The following is an 18,581-nucleotide window of genomic DNA, read 5'->3' on the forward strand; positions in this document are numbered from 1 at the left end:
TTACATGTTGCTAATTTTAAGCCATTGCTAATAAGCAGAAATTGTGTGGGATTTCTGGGAATAGATGGGAAGTTATTTTCCATTTCTTCCTTTATCCTGCTGCCTGGGACAAAAATGGATGGACGGAGCTTCAGTAGCGATTTGGATATGAGGACAAAGGCCACAAATTAAGGATAATAGAATTACCATTTCCTAGAGGTATCCCAGAATTCCTAGAGATATCTGAGGAATCACCATACCAAACTGAACTGCCTACCTCTTATCTTTTTTCAGTTGAGACAATAATAAACATGTATCTTGCTTAAGGCAATTTTTTTCCCAAGGTCTCTAAAACTTATCTATTTCTAATTCTGATTTACTGCATGTAGCCTCAAATAGATTTACCTACTCCCCAGTAGGAACCATCTAAAAGTTATAGCCAACTCTTGCACATAGAAGTCATGCCATGGATACACCTCACTTCAGTGTCTAAATGATGGCTATTCTTCTTTTAGTTCCCTATGTTATGGACCAACCTCACTTGAGGACAGAAATTCTAAATAAAATATTACCAAACTGAATTCATTAACATAATAAGATTATCATAGGGTTTATCCCAGGAATGCACAGATAGTTTAGGTTTTAAAAATCTATTTATGTAACTAATTACATTGGCTAATTAAAGGGGGGAAGCATACAATCACTTCAATAAGTAAGAAAAATGTAGAAAAATTATGACAATTATTTTAATCAACCTAATAGGTGAGAATTCCCTTAACTCAACAAAGAGAATTTTACACACACACAGTAAATGGTAGCAAAAATGGCAAAATAAGGACCTCTCATCTATAAAAGCAATGAGAAAACTAAAAAACAAACAAACAAACAAATGAAAACAAAAAAAGCAGAATCAGCTTTTCCAGAATTCTAGAAATTAACCAAAGGCTTACAGCAATTCAGGGAGTGTTTATTTAAGAAAAATGTCTGAATCCCAGTAAGAACAGTGAGCTTTGTGGCATTTTATCTTGCCCTAGTCCCATCCCACGTTCTCTAGCCTCTCTCTTGCATTTAAAACCCACAGCCTACAATCATGGTGAAAACCAACAGCCTGGCAGACACTGGAGGGGTAAGAAGGGGTTGAGGCTCCTTTAAAACCTCATTCCCAGAGAACTGTGTATGTAGTGGTTACGTGAAGGACCCCACTTGCAAGCCTTTCTTTATTGGATGAGTGGAAATCACACAGTGTGAAAGCCTTTTCCCTGAGGATATTTGTCAAAAACAACTAGAGGCAATTGATCAAATTTGCAGCTTTCTGAGGTTGGTAGATAACAGTTCTCTTCTTAGTTTTCTGTTGAATCAATCAAGAAGAGAAGAAAGTTTCCATGAATAACTACCTACAGCCTCTACTTATTACCGTGTTTCCCCGAAAATAAGACCTAGTTGGACCATCAGCTCTAATGCGTCTTTTGGAGCAAATATCAATATGAGACCCAGTCTTATATTATATAACACCTGGTCAGTCTTATATTATATAACACCTGGTCTTATATTATATAAGACCCGGTCTTATATTAAAATAAGACCGGGTCTTAAATTGATTTTTGCTCCAAAAGACACATTAGAGCTGATGGTCCAGCTAGGTCTTATTTTCGGGGAAACACGGTAATAAGTAGAGGCTATAGGTTGGCTGTGGCTCTGCAGGGTTCTGAACCACAAATATCTTTCCATTCCAGTTCCCAGGCAACCTTTCTCCGTTGTGCTATACTCCTGCAGAGGGCAGGAATACAGAGCAGAAGGATCTTTTTTCAAATACAGGTTTGTGACATTTCCATGCTTAGAATCTTCAAAGGTGGGCTCCTTAGATGGCCTGAGGGCTACTACTGATCCCTGTGTGACTCAGCTTCTGTGGATTTTTCCTGCCTAATTTCTAGGTTGGCCCCTCCCTTGAAGCAAATGCTGCAACCTTCCTGAACTACTTGCAGTTCCCCAAACTCACCCAGTGCTTTTGCTCAAGCTTTTGCACTTCCTGGAATCATCCCTCCTTCTCCTTGTCTGCCTAACAAACTCCTACTCATGTGTCAAGATTCAAACCAATTGTTGCTTCTCCAAAGCCCCGAAACCACTTCTTAGGGATGAGTCTTTCTCCCTCCCCCATATATAACCTCTTTCCATCCCCTATGTAATAGAGATGATTATTACAGAGAAAGTTTGGAAATCATCAGCAGGGAAGCCCACAAAAATTGGCATTTCCCCATATTTTTTTTTCTTTTTTTTTCTATTTTATTATTTTTTCTGGTACTTATTTTTTTCTTTCGCACATACCCCTCCATCATTTTGTCAGTTTTTCTTACAACTTCATATCCTATTATAGAATTAGCTGTATCAATATTAGTTTGGTGCAAAAGTAGTTGTGGTTTAAAAGGTTAAAAATAATTGCAAAAACCAATTACTTTTGCAAAAACCTAATAGCATTAAAACTTGATTTTCGGAGACCAAGCACTATTATTTGATCTGCACTCATAAGTGGTTTGCCTTCAGGCACTCTGGAACTCTATAAGGGTGGCAATAATGATGATACCCATATTTTTTTCAATCTTGGAAGACCAAGAAAGGAAAGTGACATGCCCAAGTACACGTAACAAATTCCCAGCAGACTTGAGGCTGGAAGTCAAAGATGCTTTCTCCTTCCTTTGGGACTTGCTGATAACCTCTCTGAGGCTTGACCATGTGGTCTCCTGGATTCTTGCAAACCCTAGACCACTGAATTTTGAATGGCCTGCTAAGATGACAACATCGAAGGGCTTGTTGGCACCCATATTAAGCACTGGAATGAGCATATTTGGTCTTCAAGCTTATACCTAACATCTGGAACCACAATGGAAACCTCTGGAAGGCTGCATGATATAAGGGAAAGAGAATAATCTTTGGAGCCAGACAGTCTTGAGCTTGAGTTTCAAACCCACCAATTACCAGTTTTAGAAAAGTAAACTGTCTAGTCTCAGTTTTCCATATGAAAGAAGTGGATGATCTTTTTTCTTTTCTGTTTCAGGTGCACAAAACAATGTAATAGTTAGACATCTACACCCCTCACAAAGTGATAGCCCCACTCCCCCAATCTACTACCCCTCTGACATCATATATAGTGCTTACGATTCCATTGACTCTATTCCCTATGCCATACTCCACATCCTGTGATATATATATATTCATTATTATTCGGCTTCATCTTCAGGTGTACATTGCAGTCGTCAGGCACCTACACCATCCATGAAGTGGTCTCTCTAATAAGACATGTGCCATCTGACACCCTACAAAATCTTTACATTATCGATTATATTCCCCAAACTGTTTTTCATATCCCCGTGGCCATCTTGAGGTTACCAATTGGTGCTTCCTAATCCCCTCAGCTTCTCCCTCATCCCCCCCACATCTAGCAACCCTCAGTTTTTTCTCTATATCTCTAAGACTGTTTCTGATTAGTTTGCTTATTTATTCTATTCTTTAGATTCCACATGTAAGTGAGATCATATGGTATTGGTCTTCTTTGTCTGACTTGTTTCACTTAGCGTAATGAAAAAGTGGATGATGTTTTCAATCAGGATTAAATAAAATAGCCTCAGTAAATCATCCAGCACAAGGTCTGGTATGCAGTAAATACTCAATAAGTATTAGTTGGCTTCTTCTGTCTTATACTGTCCCCCCTTTCTCCTAGGCTTAGGACTTTAATTTGACTGAATCAAGACAGTCAAATTAGGTTTAGAGACCTCTTAACCTAAGCTTCTCAAGAGTAAAATAAGAAGGAATTGATTATATGATCTCTGTGTCCTAAATAATACCTTCTTTCTATTCTTCTTGCTTTTATTAATCTTCCCATTCAGGTGTGTGGACTCAGCACAAAGACTGCCCTTGGATGAGATCTGCACAACAGACGTTTTGCTGTCAGAGTATGTAGAGAGGTATTGGGAAATACCTGAGTAAATGCAAATTTGGAGGCTAAACAGTACTTCTCTGGGTCTGATGATTTCCAAGATGCTGCGGAGATATAATTTCAGTGATGATGTAGAGAGGAGAGGACAGCCCTACCTCAAAGAATGGTTGTAATTTGTATGTTCATTCCACAAACATTTTTAACACCTACTGTATGTCAGGTATTGTTAGATTGGGGAAACATGAATATAAATAGAGCAAAATGAAAGTCAGTCAAGGGATAGGTATACTGACCTAAAACCCAAGAGACCTGGTTTCTGGTCATGGCTTCACAAAAACTGTTTCAGGTAGCCTCTGGCAATTCCCTCAGAGGTGTTAACCTCTAAGTCTCAGCTTTCTGAGGGTGAGATGAGGGAGTTAGAGAGGTGGCTTCTAAGATTTTTTTGTTTTTCATTTTCTCCAGATTATACCACTTGTCTGAAATTCAGCTCTATATAATCAAGTAGTACTTGGAAATCTCCATCTGGATGTACCATAAATATGCCAAATAAACATATTCCAAAACCAAAAACTAATCTCACACCCTTGCTCCCAATTTTGTTTCAAATTTCTCTACCTCCTATACTTCCTATCACAGAGAATGGCATTGCTATATGCCTGGAGGCTATACCATAAGTCCAAAGGCCTTTGTATATAGGCCTCTCTCCTTCATACCGCACATCCAATCAGTTGCAAAACGCTGCCAAATCCACATATGAAATAAGTCTTCAATGGATCTCTTTCTCTCCCACCTAATTACCACTTCCTCAGTGGAGACTATCATTTCTTCTAATCATCTCCCAGCCTCTAGTTTTACCTAAATCTCTCCCACAATGTGGCCAAAATAATCTTTTTTTGGGGAACAGTTTGTTTTTCCAGGACCTATCAGCTCCAAGTCAAGCCGTTGTTTTCAATCTAGGTGTGGAGGGCGCAGCTCACTGGCCCATGTGGGAAACAAACCAGCAACCTTGTGTTAAGAGCTCACACATCTAACCAACTGAGCCAACCGGCTGCCCATGGGCAGCTCAGCTCCAAGTCAAGCTATTGTTCTCATCCTGGTTGTAGAGGGTGCAGTTCACTGGCACAGGTGGGAATCGAATTTATGATGTTGGTGTTATGAGCACCGCGCTCTAACCAACTGAGCCAACGAGCTGCCCCCAAAATAATCTTTCTAAAGAAGAAATTTGATCAGGTCACTTACCTGCTTAAAACTTTTGGTGAATCCTATCAATAGAATGAACAACTATCCTAGGATATATTTAACTACTTGTATGTGAAAAGTTTTGATCAGGTGGGAGGAGGAACATTGCCTCCTGTCAGAGGCCTAGGTTTAGTAGGTCCGGTATTCTTAGGAATGAATGAAAGACAAAACAACAAGGAAGAGAAGGGAACTAGAAAATACTGACTGCCCAGGCTATATCATATACTGTACTTTATATACACTATGTTGCTTTAACCCTCAAAAAAATACATGAGATCTCTCAGGTCAGATTCCCCCCAAGATAGACTCTGAGATGAAGATGCATGTGCAGGAAGTTCACTGGGAAGTACTTGTAGAATCAATGCCTGTGGGAAGTAAAACATGTAGGATTGAGCAGAGGGAGAAGTTGTACCCAATACAGTTGCAACAAAGGCCTAGCTGACTCCACAAGGAGCTCTGGAACTGTGATACCCGTTAAGGGTTGCTCCTAGTTGAGGCAAAGTGACTGGACTTTTATATCCTTTCATTAACCAGCTTACCAGTCATTAGATGTGGGTGGCCCTCATGGAAGGAACTGTCTGAGGGCAGCTGCTGAAGAAGGACTCAGCTGAGAGTTGTTAGTCACCAAAGCATCCAGCAACTGGGGCGAGACCGCTATGCTGTTCTGAGATCTGAGCTGCATGTCATGCCATCCACTATACAAGTAACCTGTAATACACTATTTTATAGATAAGAAAACTACGTTTCACCAAAACTGAATTGTCCTACCTGATACAAGTACTGAGTGAAACCTCTGTGGTTCTAATTCATATTTTTCTGACTCCATGAGCCCTTGGCTACATATACTTCTGAAATTAGAAAAAAATTCATTAGCATAAAGTCAAACTTGAACCCTCAGGTGTTTGGATGGTAGTACAAGCTGTCACACACACATAAATCCTTAGAGGAAGAATTAGAGCTGAGCAGTAGTTTGGTCAAGTATTTAAGGTCCTACAAGAGATTTCTGAGAACAGACAGTGCAAGTATCAGGGCCTGTGGGGCTTCAATGTGAAATTCAGGACAAGGACAGCAAGACCACGCTTAGGGCAGGCTCAGGATGGGTCTTCGTAGAATACTGGCAGCTGCAAAAGCCAGCAAGGCAGCAATCACAGACCTGGCTGGGCCAGTGGCTAGAGTTGGCCCGGGAGTTAGAGATCTCAAAGGGCTGATGGAAATGAGACAGAGGGAAGGGCAGAAAGAGAGAGTCAAAGGTCAAAATGGAGGCAGCTCCTAAGAAGAAGCTAGACAAGAAAGCTGGACAAGAAATAGCAAAGTAAAGAGTCATAGATACTTAATCATGAATGGATTAGGTGGGGCGTGGAGCCCAGAAAGGATGTAATAGAATGAATGCGAAGCACCACAGCTGTTCTCTTCCCCTGGTCTCTACTTCTTGCCCCTGGATATGAGGGGCTCTGACAATGGCTTTGCTACATAGGCGCATGTATTCAAGGCCAGTGTAGCAGGACGTGGTAAAGTTTATATTCCAGTGTTGTCCCTGCTACTTATTTACTGTGTGACTTCAGGTAAATTATTTAACTCTCTAAACCTCAGTTTCCTCATCTGTGAATTGGGGATAATAATTGTAAGGTCTAGACCTGCTGCAGAGCTCATGGGAAAGATAAGCTGTTTCTGTTGTAGAAATCTCATATTCTTCCCCTCCATGACCTAACACACTTGTGTGAGCAAACCAAATTCAGAACCCAGGCTCTTAAAGTTAATTCTTGGATTTTAAAGAGCTAACTAAGCAGCATAGGAAGCAACATGATTATCTATCTTTCTCCTAGTCCTCCATCCCAGTATGGAAGTCTTCCCCAAGTGGAAGAGTGGACACTCTGCAGATGCAGGGGGAATATCTGCAGACGCCTGTTGGAGGGTCTAGCTGGAGCGAAAGCTGAGAAGGACAGATGAGTATCAGGGTGCCAGCTGAGCATGCAGGATTTCATATCCCAAACCTTGGCCCAAATGAGACCAAGGTTTAGCATTTTAATGGCCTTTATCCTGATTGAGTCATCAGAACTGGGAGCTGGGAGCCATCCCTCCTAAAAACAACAAAACAGAACTAGAGGCCTCTGCTTAACTGACTTATTTACTCTTAGAAAAATTTCTTAAGAAGGGACATGCTCTGTTATCTTACTTAACAAAGCAAAATTTAGAAACAGTAAATCTGAAGAAGGAAGCCTGTCTCTGGATATGGTCTATACCTCTTTTACCCCATAAAATGCCTTCTAAAACTTAACATTTTAAACTATCTCATGATCTGCACTTGCTCTGTTTTCAAGGCAAGATAATTAACACAATATTCTTTAAGAAATTTCTGCTCATAAAACTAGACAACAGCATATAATAATAAATTTTTATGTATTACGTTAAATTTTAAAAGTATGGAAGTGTATGCACACCAGTCATTATAGTTACAAATGTGCTTATGGAATGAGTAGCCTATTGAGGCAAGAACATACTTCTTTTAGGCCGCTGTGCAGTGAGGAGCGATGCTTCCACAGCCTCTCCCTGAGTACCAGTATCGTGACTATAATCATTATTGAAATTCACCCCACTACTCATGATGATACCCAGAGGCATTTTTTGACTTAAATTTTATAATACAGCAAAAGAAAAAACTGAGGTGACCAAATCCACCTTACAGAATGAAAACCTTATAGGTATTTTATACAGTCACAGTTAAAACAATCACTGTAACTGCTGTACTGTGTGATTTTCATATTGACTTCAAATCCCTTCACACGTGGATTTTGCGAAACTGAATCAAGTGTGGTTAAGGGTTCACTTCATATTTTCATTCTGTTTCACATTTTCTGTTCTGATTCATATTTTTTTACTGTTCCTGTTCTGTTTTATGTACTGATATTTTTTTCTTTTATGAAATGTGATAGTCTGCTGAGAATTTTTGATTCCTTTATTACAGGGCTTTTAAATATTCATTGCAGAAAATCCACACTCTGTCTTCAATTACTGAAAGTTCTTAATGGCCCATAATGTGCTTTGTCTTTAATTTATGCTACAAAGCTATTGTTGACTCTTAAGGGGAAGCCCAAGAATGATGTTCATATCAGGGGTCCCTGAAGCTTTCTGTTCCTGGTCTCCTAGGACAGTCCTCAATCTTGACTACTTCCTGTACATCACCAGATGCAGCTAAATGAGGTTCATCATTTAATCACTCATGCCTACCTTTAGGAAACCATGAAAATGGTAGACACCAAATGCAAAATGACTACCACATGACAGGCACTGCACTGAACACCTTGCTTGGATTAATGTCATTTAGTTCTCCCAACAACACTGTGAGATGGTTCCTCATCTTAACTGTTATTACTGAGGAAAGAAAGGCTTAGAGAGATTAAATAACTTGCCGAAGGTTGCAAGATTTCATGATTTATAAATAACAGACCTAGGCCTCTCTGACCATAGAGCCAGAGTTCTGAACCGGTCTACTCTAGTGCCTTAAAAAAAAGATTTAGAGGAGATTTGAGAACTTGAAAGCAGTTGTGACAAAAAAAAAAAAAAAGGAAAAGAAAACTACGGAATATTGTTTTGCTTTATTTTTTAAAAATTTCTTCAATGCTGTATTACATTTGCAATTTTGCAAAGAGGGGATGAAACCCTAATATTTAAAAATCCCACTTCCTAAATATCCTGCTCTTAACTAAAAATGATATCTGAGAAGTCATTCACACGGTTGATAATTACGTTAATGCTTGTATGATTACATCATTAAAGGATGTTTAGAGTCATATTTTAACCCAATGGAATGGTTTTCTCATGGTTAGTGCTGGGGAAAGCAAGTGAATAGAGAAGAGGAAGCTATTGGACTTTCTCCATGTGCTTCATTTGGGGCCTCCCTTCCCTCTCCCCCCCCCCCCCAATTTATTGCTTTCTCCAATGATCCAAGCTAGAATTTTTCACTGAAGCTTTCTAGTCTATAGCTTGGTTTACCAAACTACTCAAGTATCTTAGCTTTTTCCCTCTCCCCTAGATTCACTTCATGTCAGCCCACCTCATTGGTGTGATAGGGCAGGAATCCCTGTTCTGGGCTCCATACCTGGTTCATAAGCATCTCAGAGGATCATTGAATGACCTCATGGAGCATGCAGCTCCCACTTCCCCAGCTGTCTCTGTCTCTCAGGGAAGTGATGATTGGTTAGAAACTATTCAGAGAGAAAGGAATGAATCCTGCTCCTCATCTGCCTTTGTAGGAAAAGTGTTCAGAGGACTTGCCAAAGAGCCTTCTAGAACTGCCAAAGAGAAGGCCATAGCTCAAGTTTTGTTTGGACAAACAGGCTGACAGTGGTTGTCCAGGATTTCTAGGATACTTTGAAAATTTTTGTCATAATTATTACTCTAAGAAGGTAGATCAGCACTATGGGAGGCAATGTTTGATGCACAGAAAAGGTTGGAGGCTGATGACTCAACAGCCACTGTAACCGGTTCCTAAACCCTGTTCCTTCCTAGGAGTGGAATGGTACGGGCATTTCTGTCTCTCTAGCAGCTTATGCCAATAGAAAGCAGGCTAGCAAACTACATGGATGCTATATAGGGTAATTTGAGGGGTACTAAGAAGCACCCCTCGCCTCCTCTGCAACCCCACAACCCTACCAAGAATATTTCTCAAAGAGCTCTGGAGACTGCAGGGAAACGGGAAGTTCAGGGTCAATCTAGGGAAGACCCCAGAAGGGGAAAGATCCCCACACATTTGTTCCAAGATCTAGAAGGACAGCAGGAGCATAAGTGGAATTGACAAAGAGTTTGGGGTGAAAATCCTCAGATTACAGATGCCATGGAATCTCTTCTCAACCTCTCCACTTCTGTGCTGTGAACTGGATCTGAACCCTGGAGGAAGCACTGAGGTGGGAATCTTGGTGAAGGCAAGGCACTGTCAGTAGGCATCTTCACAGGCCACACTGGGCCATGCATGCCCCCAACTCCCTTCCCTGGGTCTGGGTTACTCAAATCCATCTGTTCACGAAGGTCACTTGATGGCATGATGTTGGGTAAAGATGTTGAGTACACCCTGGGCCTAGTTCTGAGCTAGAGTCACTTCATAGTCTAGTTTTCTTCTCTGTCTCCCCTCAACCCCTACAAACTCATCCCACAACAAGGCTGTCTGGTTGACTGGTCTGCTCAGCCCCTGTGTCAGACACCTGTCCCTGTGGACTTCCTCATCTCACCCAGCAGGGCTGACCCCAGGGTGTTTTTCTCAGTGCTTTCCCCAGACCAATTTTAGGCTCTGTAACCAGGTCTCCTAGGAGATGTTTCAGAGTTTGGGGAAATTTTGTATTTTCATTTGTGTGTGTGTGTGTGTGGGGGGGGTTGTTTGTTTGTTTGTTGTTTGTTTTACTTATCCAGATAAATGTGCTCATCATGGGTTCCAAGTGGCCAGGTGGTCTGGCTTTCCTCTCAGTGATCCTTCTTTGTGGGGTTGGCTCATGTTATGGGAACCTCTGGTCAGATGCCATGATGAGGACAGTCATTGGCAGGGAAGCCAAGATGCTCAGGGGCAGCCCAGCCCCAGGCACCTTCAGGCAGGACACTTTGCCTCTTCTTGCCATAAAGTATCAGGAAAAAGAGTAGCAAGTCTTAGGGAGATGTTACACCCTCCTGTTTAAGAGTAGGAAATGGCCTCATTGTACAGCCCACTTGAGATTGTTTGGGAAAGGCAGTTTTCCACAGACATGGGGTCCTCCTTTACCTCAGGATAGCTGTAGGGAACGGCTCCACATAGCTGTAGGGAATGGCGTGGTGTTTGTCACAGATGATAGAGATGAGGGGCAGGAAATGGTGCTCACCCAGGATTCTCCTGTTGCCCATGCCTGTGTCTGTGCCAGAGGGAATATTTCATGGAAAATGGGCTATTGGCCAACACGAGCCTGAAGATTGGCCAAGCTTCTCGCCCAGTGTAATAGAAGTGGTATGGTGAGTGGATAGAGTACAGACTCTGGAGTCACATAATGCAGGATTTGAATCCAATCCTTCCATTTTTTGGCTCTGAATCATTAGAAAAGTGATTTAGCAGCTTTGTACCTCAATCTGTAAAATAGTGATAATTATGCTTGTTTGTTACTGTTACAAAGATTAATGGAATAATGTACATGGAAGCCCCAGACATCTAGGCAGTTCAATTAATGGGATTTTCTTCCTCCTTACCCTCTTGAGTATTCATGAGAGTAATGAGAACACTACAGCGAAAGAGAAAGAAGTCTTGACCGAGTCAGGGTTCCCAAGTTTGGTCCAGGCCTTTCCTTACACCACCACCAGCTCTGCCTTCATCATTGAGCTGTTACAAGGATCAAATAAAATAGTGAATGTGAAGGCTTTTGAAAATGACTTTGTAAGTACAAGGCATTATCACTTGCATATCTTCTGTTATTGGTCTGTCAAAGTCTGCTCTTATAGCTGATAAAAGCAATTTGGTATACCAGGTAAAATAACTGTAAACCTTGGATTAGTCACCTTGCCCCTGAAGTCCTGTATTAGTTTCCTGAAGCTGCCATAACAAATGACCACAAACTTTGTTGGCTTAACTGTAGGTTTTTGTAAATATTCTTAATCAAGTTAAGGATAGTTGGCCAAGACTTTTTAAAATCATGAATGAGTGTTCGATTTTGTCAAATGCTTTCTCTGCATCTGTTAATATGATCATGTTTCTTTTTCTTCTTTAGCCTGTTGACATGATGGATTAGTTGATTTTCAAATGTTGAACCAGCCTTGCGTACTTAAGATAAATCCTTCTTGGTCATAGTAATAATTCTTTTTATACATTGTTGGATTCTATTTGGTAACATTTTGTTGAGGATTTTTGAATCTATGTTCATGAGAAATATTGGTCTGTGGTTTTCTTTTCTTGTAATGTCTTTATCTGGTTCTAGTATTAGAGGGAGTTAGAATATGGGATAGAATGAGTTAGGAAGAATTCCCTCTACTTCTATCTTCTGAGAGAAATTGTAGAGAATTTCTTCCTTAGAGGATTGGTAGACTGCACCAGTAAGCCCATCTGGAACTAGTGCTTTCTGATTTGATTATTAATTATTAAGATTAATTATTTGATTATTACTTATTAAGATTATTAATTATTGATTCAATTTATTATATATATATATTCCTATTCAGATTGTGTATTTCATCTTGTGTGAGTTTTGGCAGATTGTGTCTTTCAAGGAATTGTTCCATTTTATCTAGTTTATCAAATTTAGGGCATAAAATTGTTCATAGTATTCCTTTATTATCCTTTGAATGTCCACAGGCTTGATAGTGATATCTCCTCTTTCATTTCTGACATTAGTAATTTGTGTCCTCTGTCTTTTTTTATAATTTAGCCTGGCTAGAGTTTTGTCAATTTTGTTGGCTTTTGGTTTCATTGATTTTCTCTATTGATTTCTTGTTTTTACTTACATTGCACTCTGCTTTAGCTTTTATTACTTCTTTTTTTTTCCCCTGCTTATTTTGCTCTTCTTTTTCTAGTTTCCTAAAGTGGAAATTTAGATTATTGATTTTTGGTCTTTCTTCTTTTCCAGTATATGCATTCAATACTATAAATTTCCCTCTAAGCACTACTTTTGATACATCCCACAGATTTTAAGTTGTATTTTCATTTTGTTCAAAATTTCTCGAACTTTTTTCTTTGACCCATCTGTTATTTAGAAGTGTGTTGTTTAATCTCTGTATATTTTGGGATTTCCAGTATTTTTCTGTTGTTGATTTCTAGTTTAATTCCATTGTGGCCTGAGAGCAGACATTGTATGATTTCTATTCTTTTAAATTTGTTAAGGTATATTTTATGGTTTAGAAGATGGTCTATGTTGGTGAATGTTCCATGTGAATTTGAGAAAAATGTGTATTCTGCTGTTGTAGGATGAAGTAGTCTATAGTTGTCCATTATACCCAGTTGATTGGTGGTGGTGTTGACTTCCACTATATCCTTACTGATTTTCTGCCTGTTGAATCTGTCCATTTCTAATAGAGGGGTGTTGAAGTCTCAAGTTTTAACAGTAGATTTATCTATTTCTCCTTACAGTTCTATCAGGTTTTGCCTTGTCTATTTGAAGCTCTGTTGTTAGGCACATACATGTTAAGGACTGTTATGTTTTCTTGGAGAGATGACCACTTTGTTATTAGGTAATATTCCTTTTTTTCTTTGATAACTTTCCTTCCTTTGATGTCTGCTCTGTCTAAAATTAATATAGCTACTTTGCTTTCTTTTGATTAGTGTAGCACGTTTTTCCTTTTCCTATCCATTTACTTTTAATTTATATTTATCTTTATATTTAAAGTGGGCTTCTTGTAGACAACATATAGTTGAGTCTTGGTTTTTCATTCACTCTGCTAATCTCTATATTTTAATTAGTTCACTTAGACCATTAACATTCAAAGTGATTTGTGATATAGTTGAATTAATACTTATCATATTTGTTACTATTTTCTATTTGTTACTATTGCTCTTTGTTGCTATTATTGCCTTCCAATTTATTGCTGCAGTTAGTGGTTTTAATTTAGCATTTTGTGTAATTTGATTTTCTCTCCTTTCTTAGTATATCACTTATATATTTAAAATTTTAGTGATTGCCCTAGATTTTGCAATATACATTTACAACTAATCCAAGCACACTTTCAAATAACACTGTACTGCATCATGTGTAGTGTGAGTACTTTATGATAACAAATAATCCTAATTCCTCCCTCCTGTCTCCCTTGTATCACTACTGTCATTTATTTCACTTACATACAAGCATATATAAGCATATACATACATAAACACATATAATTGAATACATTATTGCTATTATTATTTTGAACAATGTGTTATCTGTTAGCTCTGTTAAGAGTAAGACAAATGAAAATTTTATTTTACCTTCACTTATCCCTTCTCTGATGCTTTTCCTTTCTTTATATAGATCTGAGTTTCTGACCTATATTATTTTCCTTCTCCCTAAAAAACTTCTTTTAGCATTCCTTGCAAGGCAGAACCACTGGCAACAAATTCCCTCAACTTTTGTTTGTCCAAGAAATTCTTTATTTCTCTTATTACCTTAATCTCCTTAGGGAGGCCCACTGGAGAGTGCATTTGACCTTTTAAAATGGACTTCAAAACACTAGCCTGGTTTTTCAAAGTCTCCTTTGAGCTCTGGTAATAACATCTTCCCAGTGTTTCATTCTTAGAGCAAAACTCATTGAAAAACACACTGTGTTTCTTCTGTCAATTCCAGTCCATTCTCCTCAATAAAAATTTAGAAACAAAACCTCAAAAATAAAGGTGGATCCTCCAAAACATAGCACAGGGCTCACTAAATCCTACCACATTATACCCAGCAGAGAAATTGGGTTTCTGACAATTGATCTGCACTTACCCACCCATTTCCCTGTGACTTTGGCACCCAGACCTGACTGCATGTAGGGATGTCTGAAATTATGGAACAAAGCAAAAACAAGAGGTCCATCAGCTCATTAAACTTTAGTCATCCAAGTTCTACTTTGAACTAACTGACCCAAATTTGGGGTTGGTCTGACAAAACTTCATCTTTTCTTTGCACTCTAAGACGAGTTACCAGATGGAACTGCCCAGAGAACTTGGTGCCCCTTTCCTGGAGACAGCTAACAAAGGGAGGAGGGGAGCATATTTCTGCTCACAACCAGGGTTTGGCCGAGGTGACCACACAGCTCCCTTCCCGGCTCTAATAGCCTAAGCACCTGACTCGAACTTCTTGGGAATAACAAAGTGATTTAAGGCCTGAAAGGAGATGAGCAATCCTCAAGACACAAAAAGTCCCGTAAGACAGGAAACCCGCTGGTTCCTTATGCATAAACTAGACAGCAGAGGCAGCACTGGTTGATACAGAGTTTGCTTCTGCTATTGAGTCTTCAAGAAGCTGCCGGGCTCCTCACCATGTCCCTTTCCTCTTCTCACTGGCTGATGGATCCCAAGGGGCTCCTCTCCTTGAACTTCCTGCTGCTTCTCTCACTGGCTTTTGAACAGAGCTACGCAACAGGTGAGTGAGTGTTCATGTGTTTGAGTCCCACGATTACTTGCCACAGAGGAGAGATTAACCCCATGGATGGAGAGAAGACGCAGGAGTTGGGGTCTGTGGTTCAGTTTCCTCTTTCTTAGGGACTGGCTCTGAGTTTCGCCTGCCTCTTTCAAAAAGGAAGGAACATTGTGAGTTCCTGGATCCCTGGGTTCCAAGGCAGAGCGCCACCTATCCTTGTTTCCAAGGAAACCAGGAGCTCTGAGCCAAAGGCACTGGTCACGTTCTAAACCACAGCTCTCCAGGGTGAGAGGCTCTGGTCAGTTCTGGTTGAGTGGTTGGTTTTGTGTGGGTATCCTTCTGGCAGAGTCCTAGGCTACAGGACTGAGCTGGGGAGATGGAGCTCTGGGAGAAGATGATTCCTACACCCGTGTCCTGGAAGGGGATCCTTACACACACAAGCTGACAAACCAGAAACATGATCCAAGAACAAGAAAGGGCTGTAGTAGGAAGAGAGGGTGGAAATGAAAGTCCCAGGCATTCAGTTGAGAACACTCACTGGCCGCAGTGTGGTCATACTGGTGGCTAATTTCCTGGAAGGGAAGGGTCCAAGGCAGCAAGAGAGGGAGAGGCCAGGATTTCTAAAGCCCAGCACTGGTTACAGTAAGTGGGAAATGCAAATGGGGAACCCTCAAGGTCAGGGCAGCTTCAGTGTAGGGCCAGCCACACAACAGAACATTCACAGCTGGGCTCTGCTCTTGTCTTTCTTGTCTTCTTCTGAAGGCAATCTGATGTTCTCTGTTTAGAAGTACCAGGGCTATGAAAGAGGTATTTGAGAAAGAAAAAAACCAAGCAAGAAGTGGACTTTGGGCTCACTGTGGAGTGGGGTGAGAATCTCTTTTCTGCTTAAATGCCTTAGGACTTTGGTTAGACTGTGGGAGGCAGCCTGGAGCAGAAGCAGCATTTGGGAAGGGGGGAAATCCTGAAGTTCCGGTGTTTTGCGCTTGGGGTTTTCAAGACCGCAAATCCATTACGGCCTTTTCCAGGAAAAGCCCAGAGACATGCTAGGGATGTTGGAGGGGCTGCACATGAGATCTATCTTTTGCCAGACTCCCAGATGAAAAGGTCCTTCCTGGCCCCACTTTTCTTCAGAATCAGGCCAACCCATGGCTCTTGCTGCCAGATGTCTAGGAGAGGAATAATTGAGTTCAGGGCTCAGAAAGCCAAGCTGAACCACTTTAAGCCACCACTGGGAGAGCCAAGTCTTCCTGGGTGCACCTTATTTGTCACGCCCCCATTTTTGGACTACTTCTTAGTGACTATCAGGAGTGATGTGTTTAAACAGTGGGTTGGACTTTGTCATCTCTGTGTTTGCTTGCCTCCTGGCCCATGGTGTTTCAGGAGCTGCTGACAGCTGTTCCACTGAAGGCAAGGCTGAAGGCTCTGGAGGTCACTAGTTAGTGAGAAACAGCCCAGCCCCATAGGGCATGTCTACCCAATGACCAGCAGCTTCCTTCCTTACCTTTCATCTTCTCTGAAACACATACAATTTTTTTACAGTGTTTTTATTTTTAAATACACACCCTTTTGTGAAGCCCCAGTAAAACCCAGACAGAAATGCTTTGCAAATGGAACAGGTCAGCCATGACAGATTGACAGATTTACCCAACCAAGAGGCCTAATTCTTGTAAAATCAGTACCCTCTCCCCTCCTTATGTCTAGTGAGCTCACCTTTCAGTTCCCAGTCAGAATTATAAAAATCAAAAAGTCCACATGTTCTTTCCCTCAATAAAGTGAATTTTCCATTTCCCCAATGGTATTATTTTTTTAATAGAATTTATTTTTAGAGCAGTTTTGGGTTCACAGCAAAATTGAGGGGAAGGTACAGAGATGTGTCCCTACCCCCACACATGCACAGCCTTCCCTATTATTAGCACCCCCCTCACAGTGGCACATGGGTTATAGTTGGTGAGTTTACCCCAATGGGATCTTTTATTCCTTCATGCAGGCCCTCCCCACCTACTTTACATGCATGGGGGAGAAGCAAGGAACAAGTAAATGTGTTCACTGGCCCGTTTTATCCCAAAATGTAGATCTAGGCACTTCTATTTCTCAAAAGCTTTAATACTGTGATATAATGCCATCACCATTACTGTCTCCAGTGCTGGATGGAAATCAGAACATCAAGGCTATTTGGTTTTATCCATAAGTTGACCTTGGACAGTCCCATTCAGCAGCTATCTATTAAGGATACATGATGTGGCAGTCACTATGAGAGGTATGGGGGAAGCAAAATGAACAAGCACAGCCTCTGCCCAGCACCTGACACATTGTCTGGTATACGACAGCTCTTCCACAAATGTTCGTTGGATGAGTAATAATAGTATGTACAGCATGCTTACTATATACCAGGCACTGTTCTAAGTGCTTTATGTGTATTATTCATTTAATTCTGATTCCAACTCTATAAGTTATGTGTTGATTATGATTACCATTATAATTTTATAAGAGAGACACAGAATAGTTTAGCAGTTTCTCTGCTGGCACGTAGCCTGATTCCAGAGGCCTCAACAAATAAAACTGGATGGGCTTATGGTTAGGGAAGGGGGGGATGTTAAAATTTGTATCCAGGTCCTAAGGTAAAAATTGGAATATGCTATCTGTAACTGAAACATGTAAGTTGATTTTAAGTGAGTTGAAATGAACTGAAGTATAGGAATTCTCAAAAGATGATAGAAGTTGATAAAACCATAGAAGGAAATACAGGACATATGGAAGTATTCGATCTGAAATTTGGAAAGTGAATAGAAAATTTTTTCATCATGTAAGTTTTCATTTAATTTTTTGTTAATAGTTTGTTGACTAGAAGAGTATCACGTACATCTATAAAACTTCAACAATATAAAAGGGTATAGAATGGAGACAAATCTTCCTTCCACACCCCTGCTGGAGGCAAATACTGTTACCAGTTTCTTGCACATTCTTTCAAATATATACATCTTGTCGGTTGGTTTTTTATAGAACTTGAAAAGAGTACTCTAGATGAAGGCACAAATGCAGAGGTGAAGTGTTGTGTGTTCAGAGGAAATGGTACATGGTCTGTTGTACTTGAAACCTAAGGTTCATAGCTAAGTCACTTCCGTCTCCTCATCTGGCAAGTGGGGAGAAGGATCCCCATCATTTCCCTCCATATTATATCTCTTAGGGACATTATAAAAATAACATATTATGATTTTGGAGAGAGGAGAACTTGGATTCTGTTGTTATTTGTTCATTTATTCGTTCATTTATCTCATTCAGTTGTTTCATTCTCTTAGGTAACAAGGATTTTTGGAGTTCCCACTATGTCACAAGTGAGTGTTAGGATTATAGCAGTGAACACAATAGTCACAGTCTCTTTTCTTGGAAGCTTATAATTGAGTGAG

At 40.3% G+C, this 18,581-nt stretch overlaps 1 protein-coding gene across 2 annotated transcripts in view; it reads left to right on the plus strand.

Annotated features, from left to right (window-relative positions):
* Nucleotides 1–18,581, plus strand: part of SLAMF1 (signaling lymphocytic activation molecule family member 1) — a 56,118-nt gene that overhangs the window by 7,015 nt on the left and 30,522 nt on the right. The window contains exons 1-2 of one of the 2 annotated variants that reach the window (XM_033093508.1): nt 3,881–3,923; nt 14,731–15,180. In XM_033093508.1, the coding sequence (XP_032949399.1) occupies nt 15,078–15,180 (103 nt within the window). In that variant the 5' untranslated portion in view covers nt 3,881–3,923; nt 14,731–15,077. Of the gene's footprint in view, nt 1–3,880; nt 3,924–14,730; nt 15,181–18,581 lie in introns of those variants that run through there. The other variant, XM_033093509.1, reaches the window with a different exon arrangement.

Source organism: Rhinolophus ferrumequinum, chromosome 22 (genome assembly GCF_004115265.2).
Source record: "Rhinolophus ferrumequinum isolate MPI-CBG mRhiFer1 chromosome 22, mRhiFer1_v1.p, whole genome shotgun sequence".
Lineage (NCBI taxonomy): Eukaryota > Metazoa > Chordata > Mammalia > Chiroptera > Rhinolophidae > Rhinolophus > Rhinolophus ferrumequinum.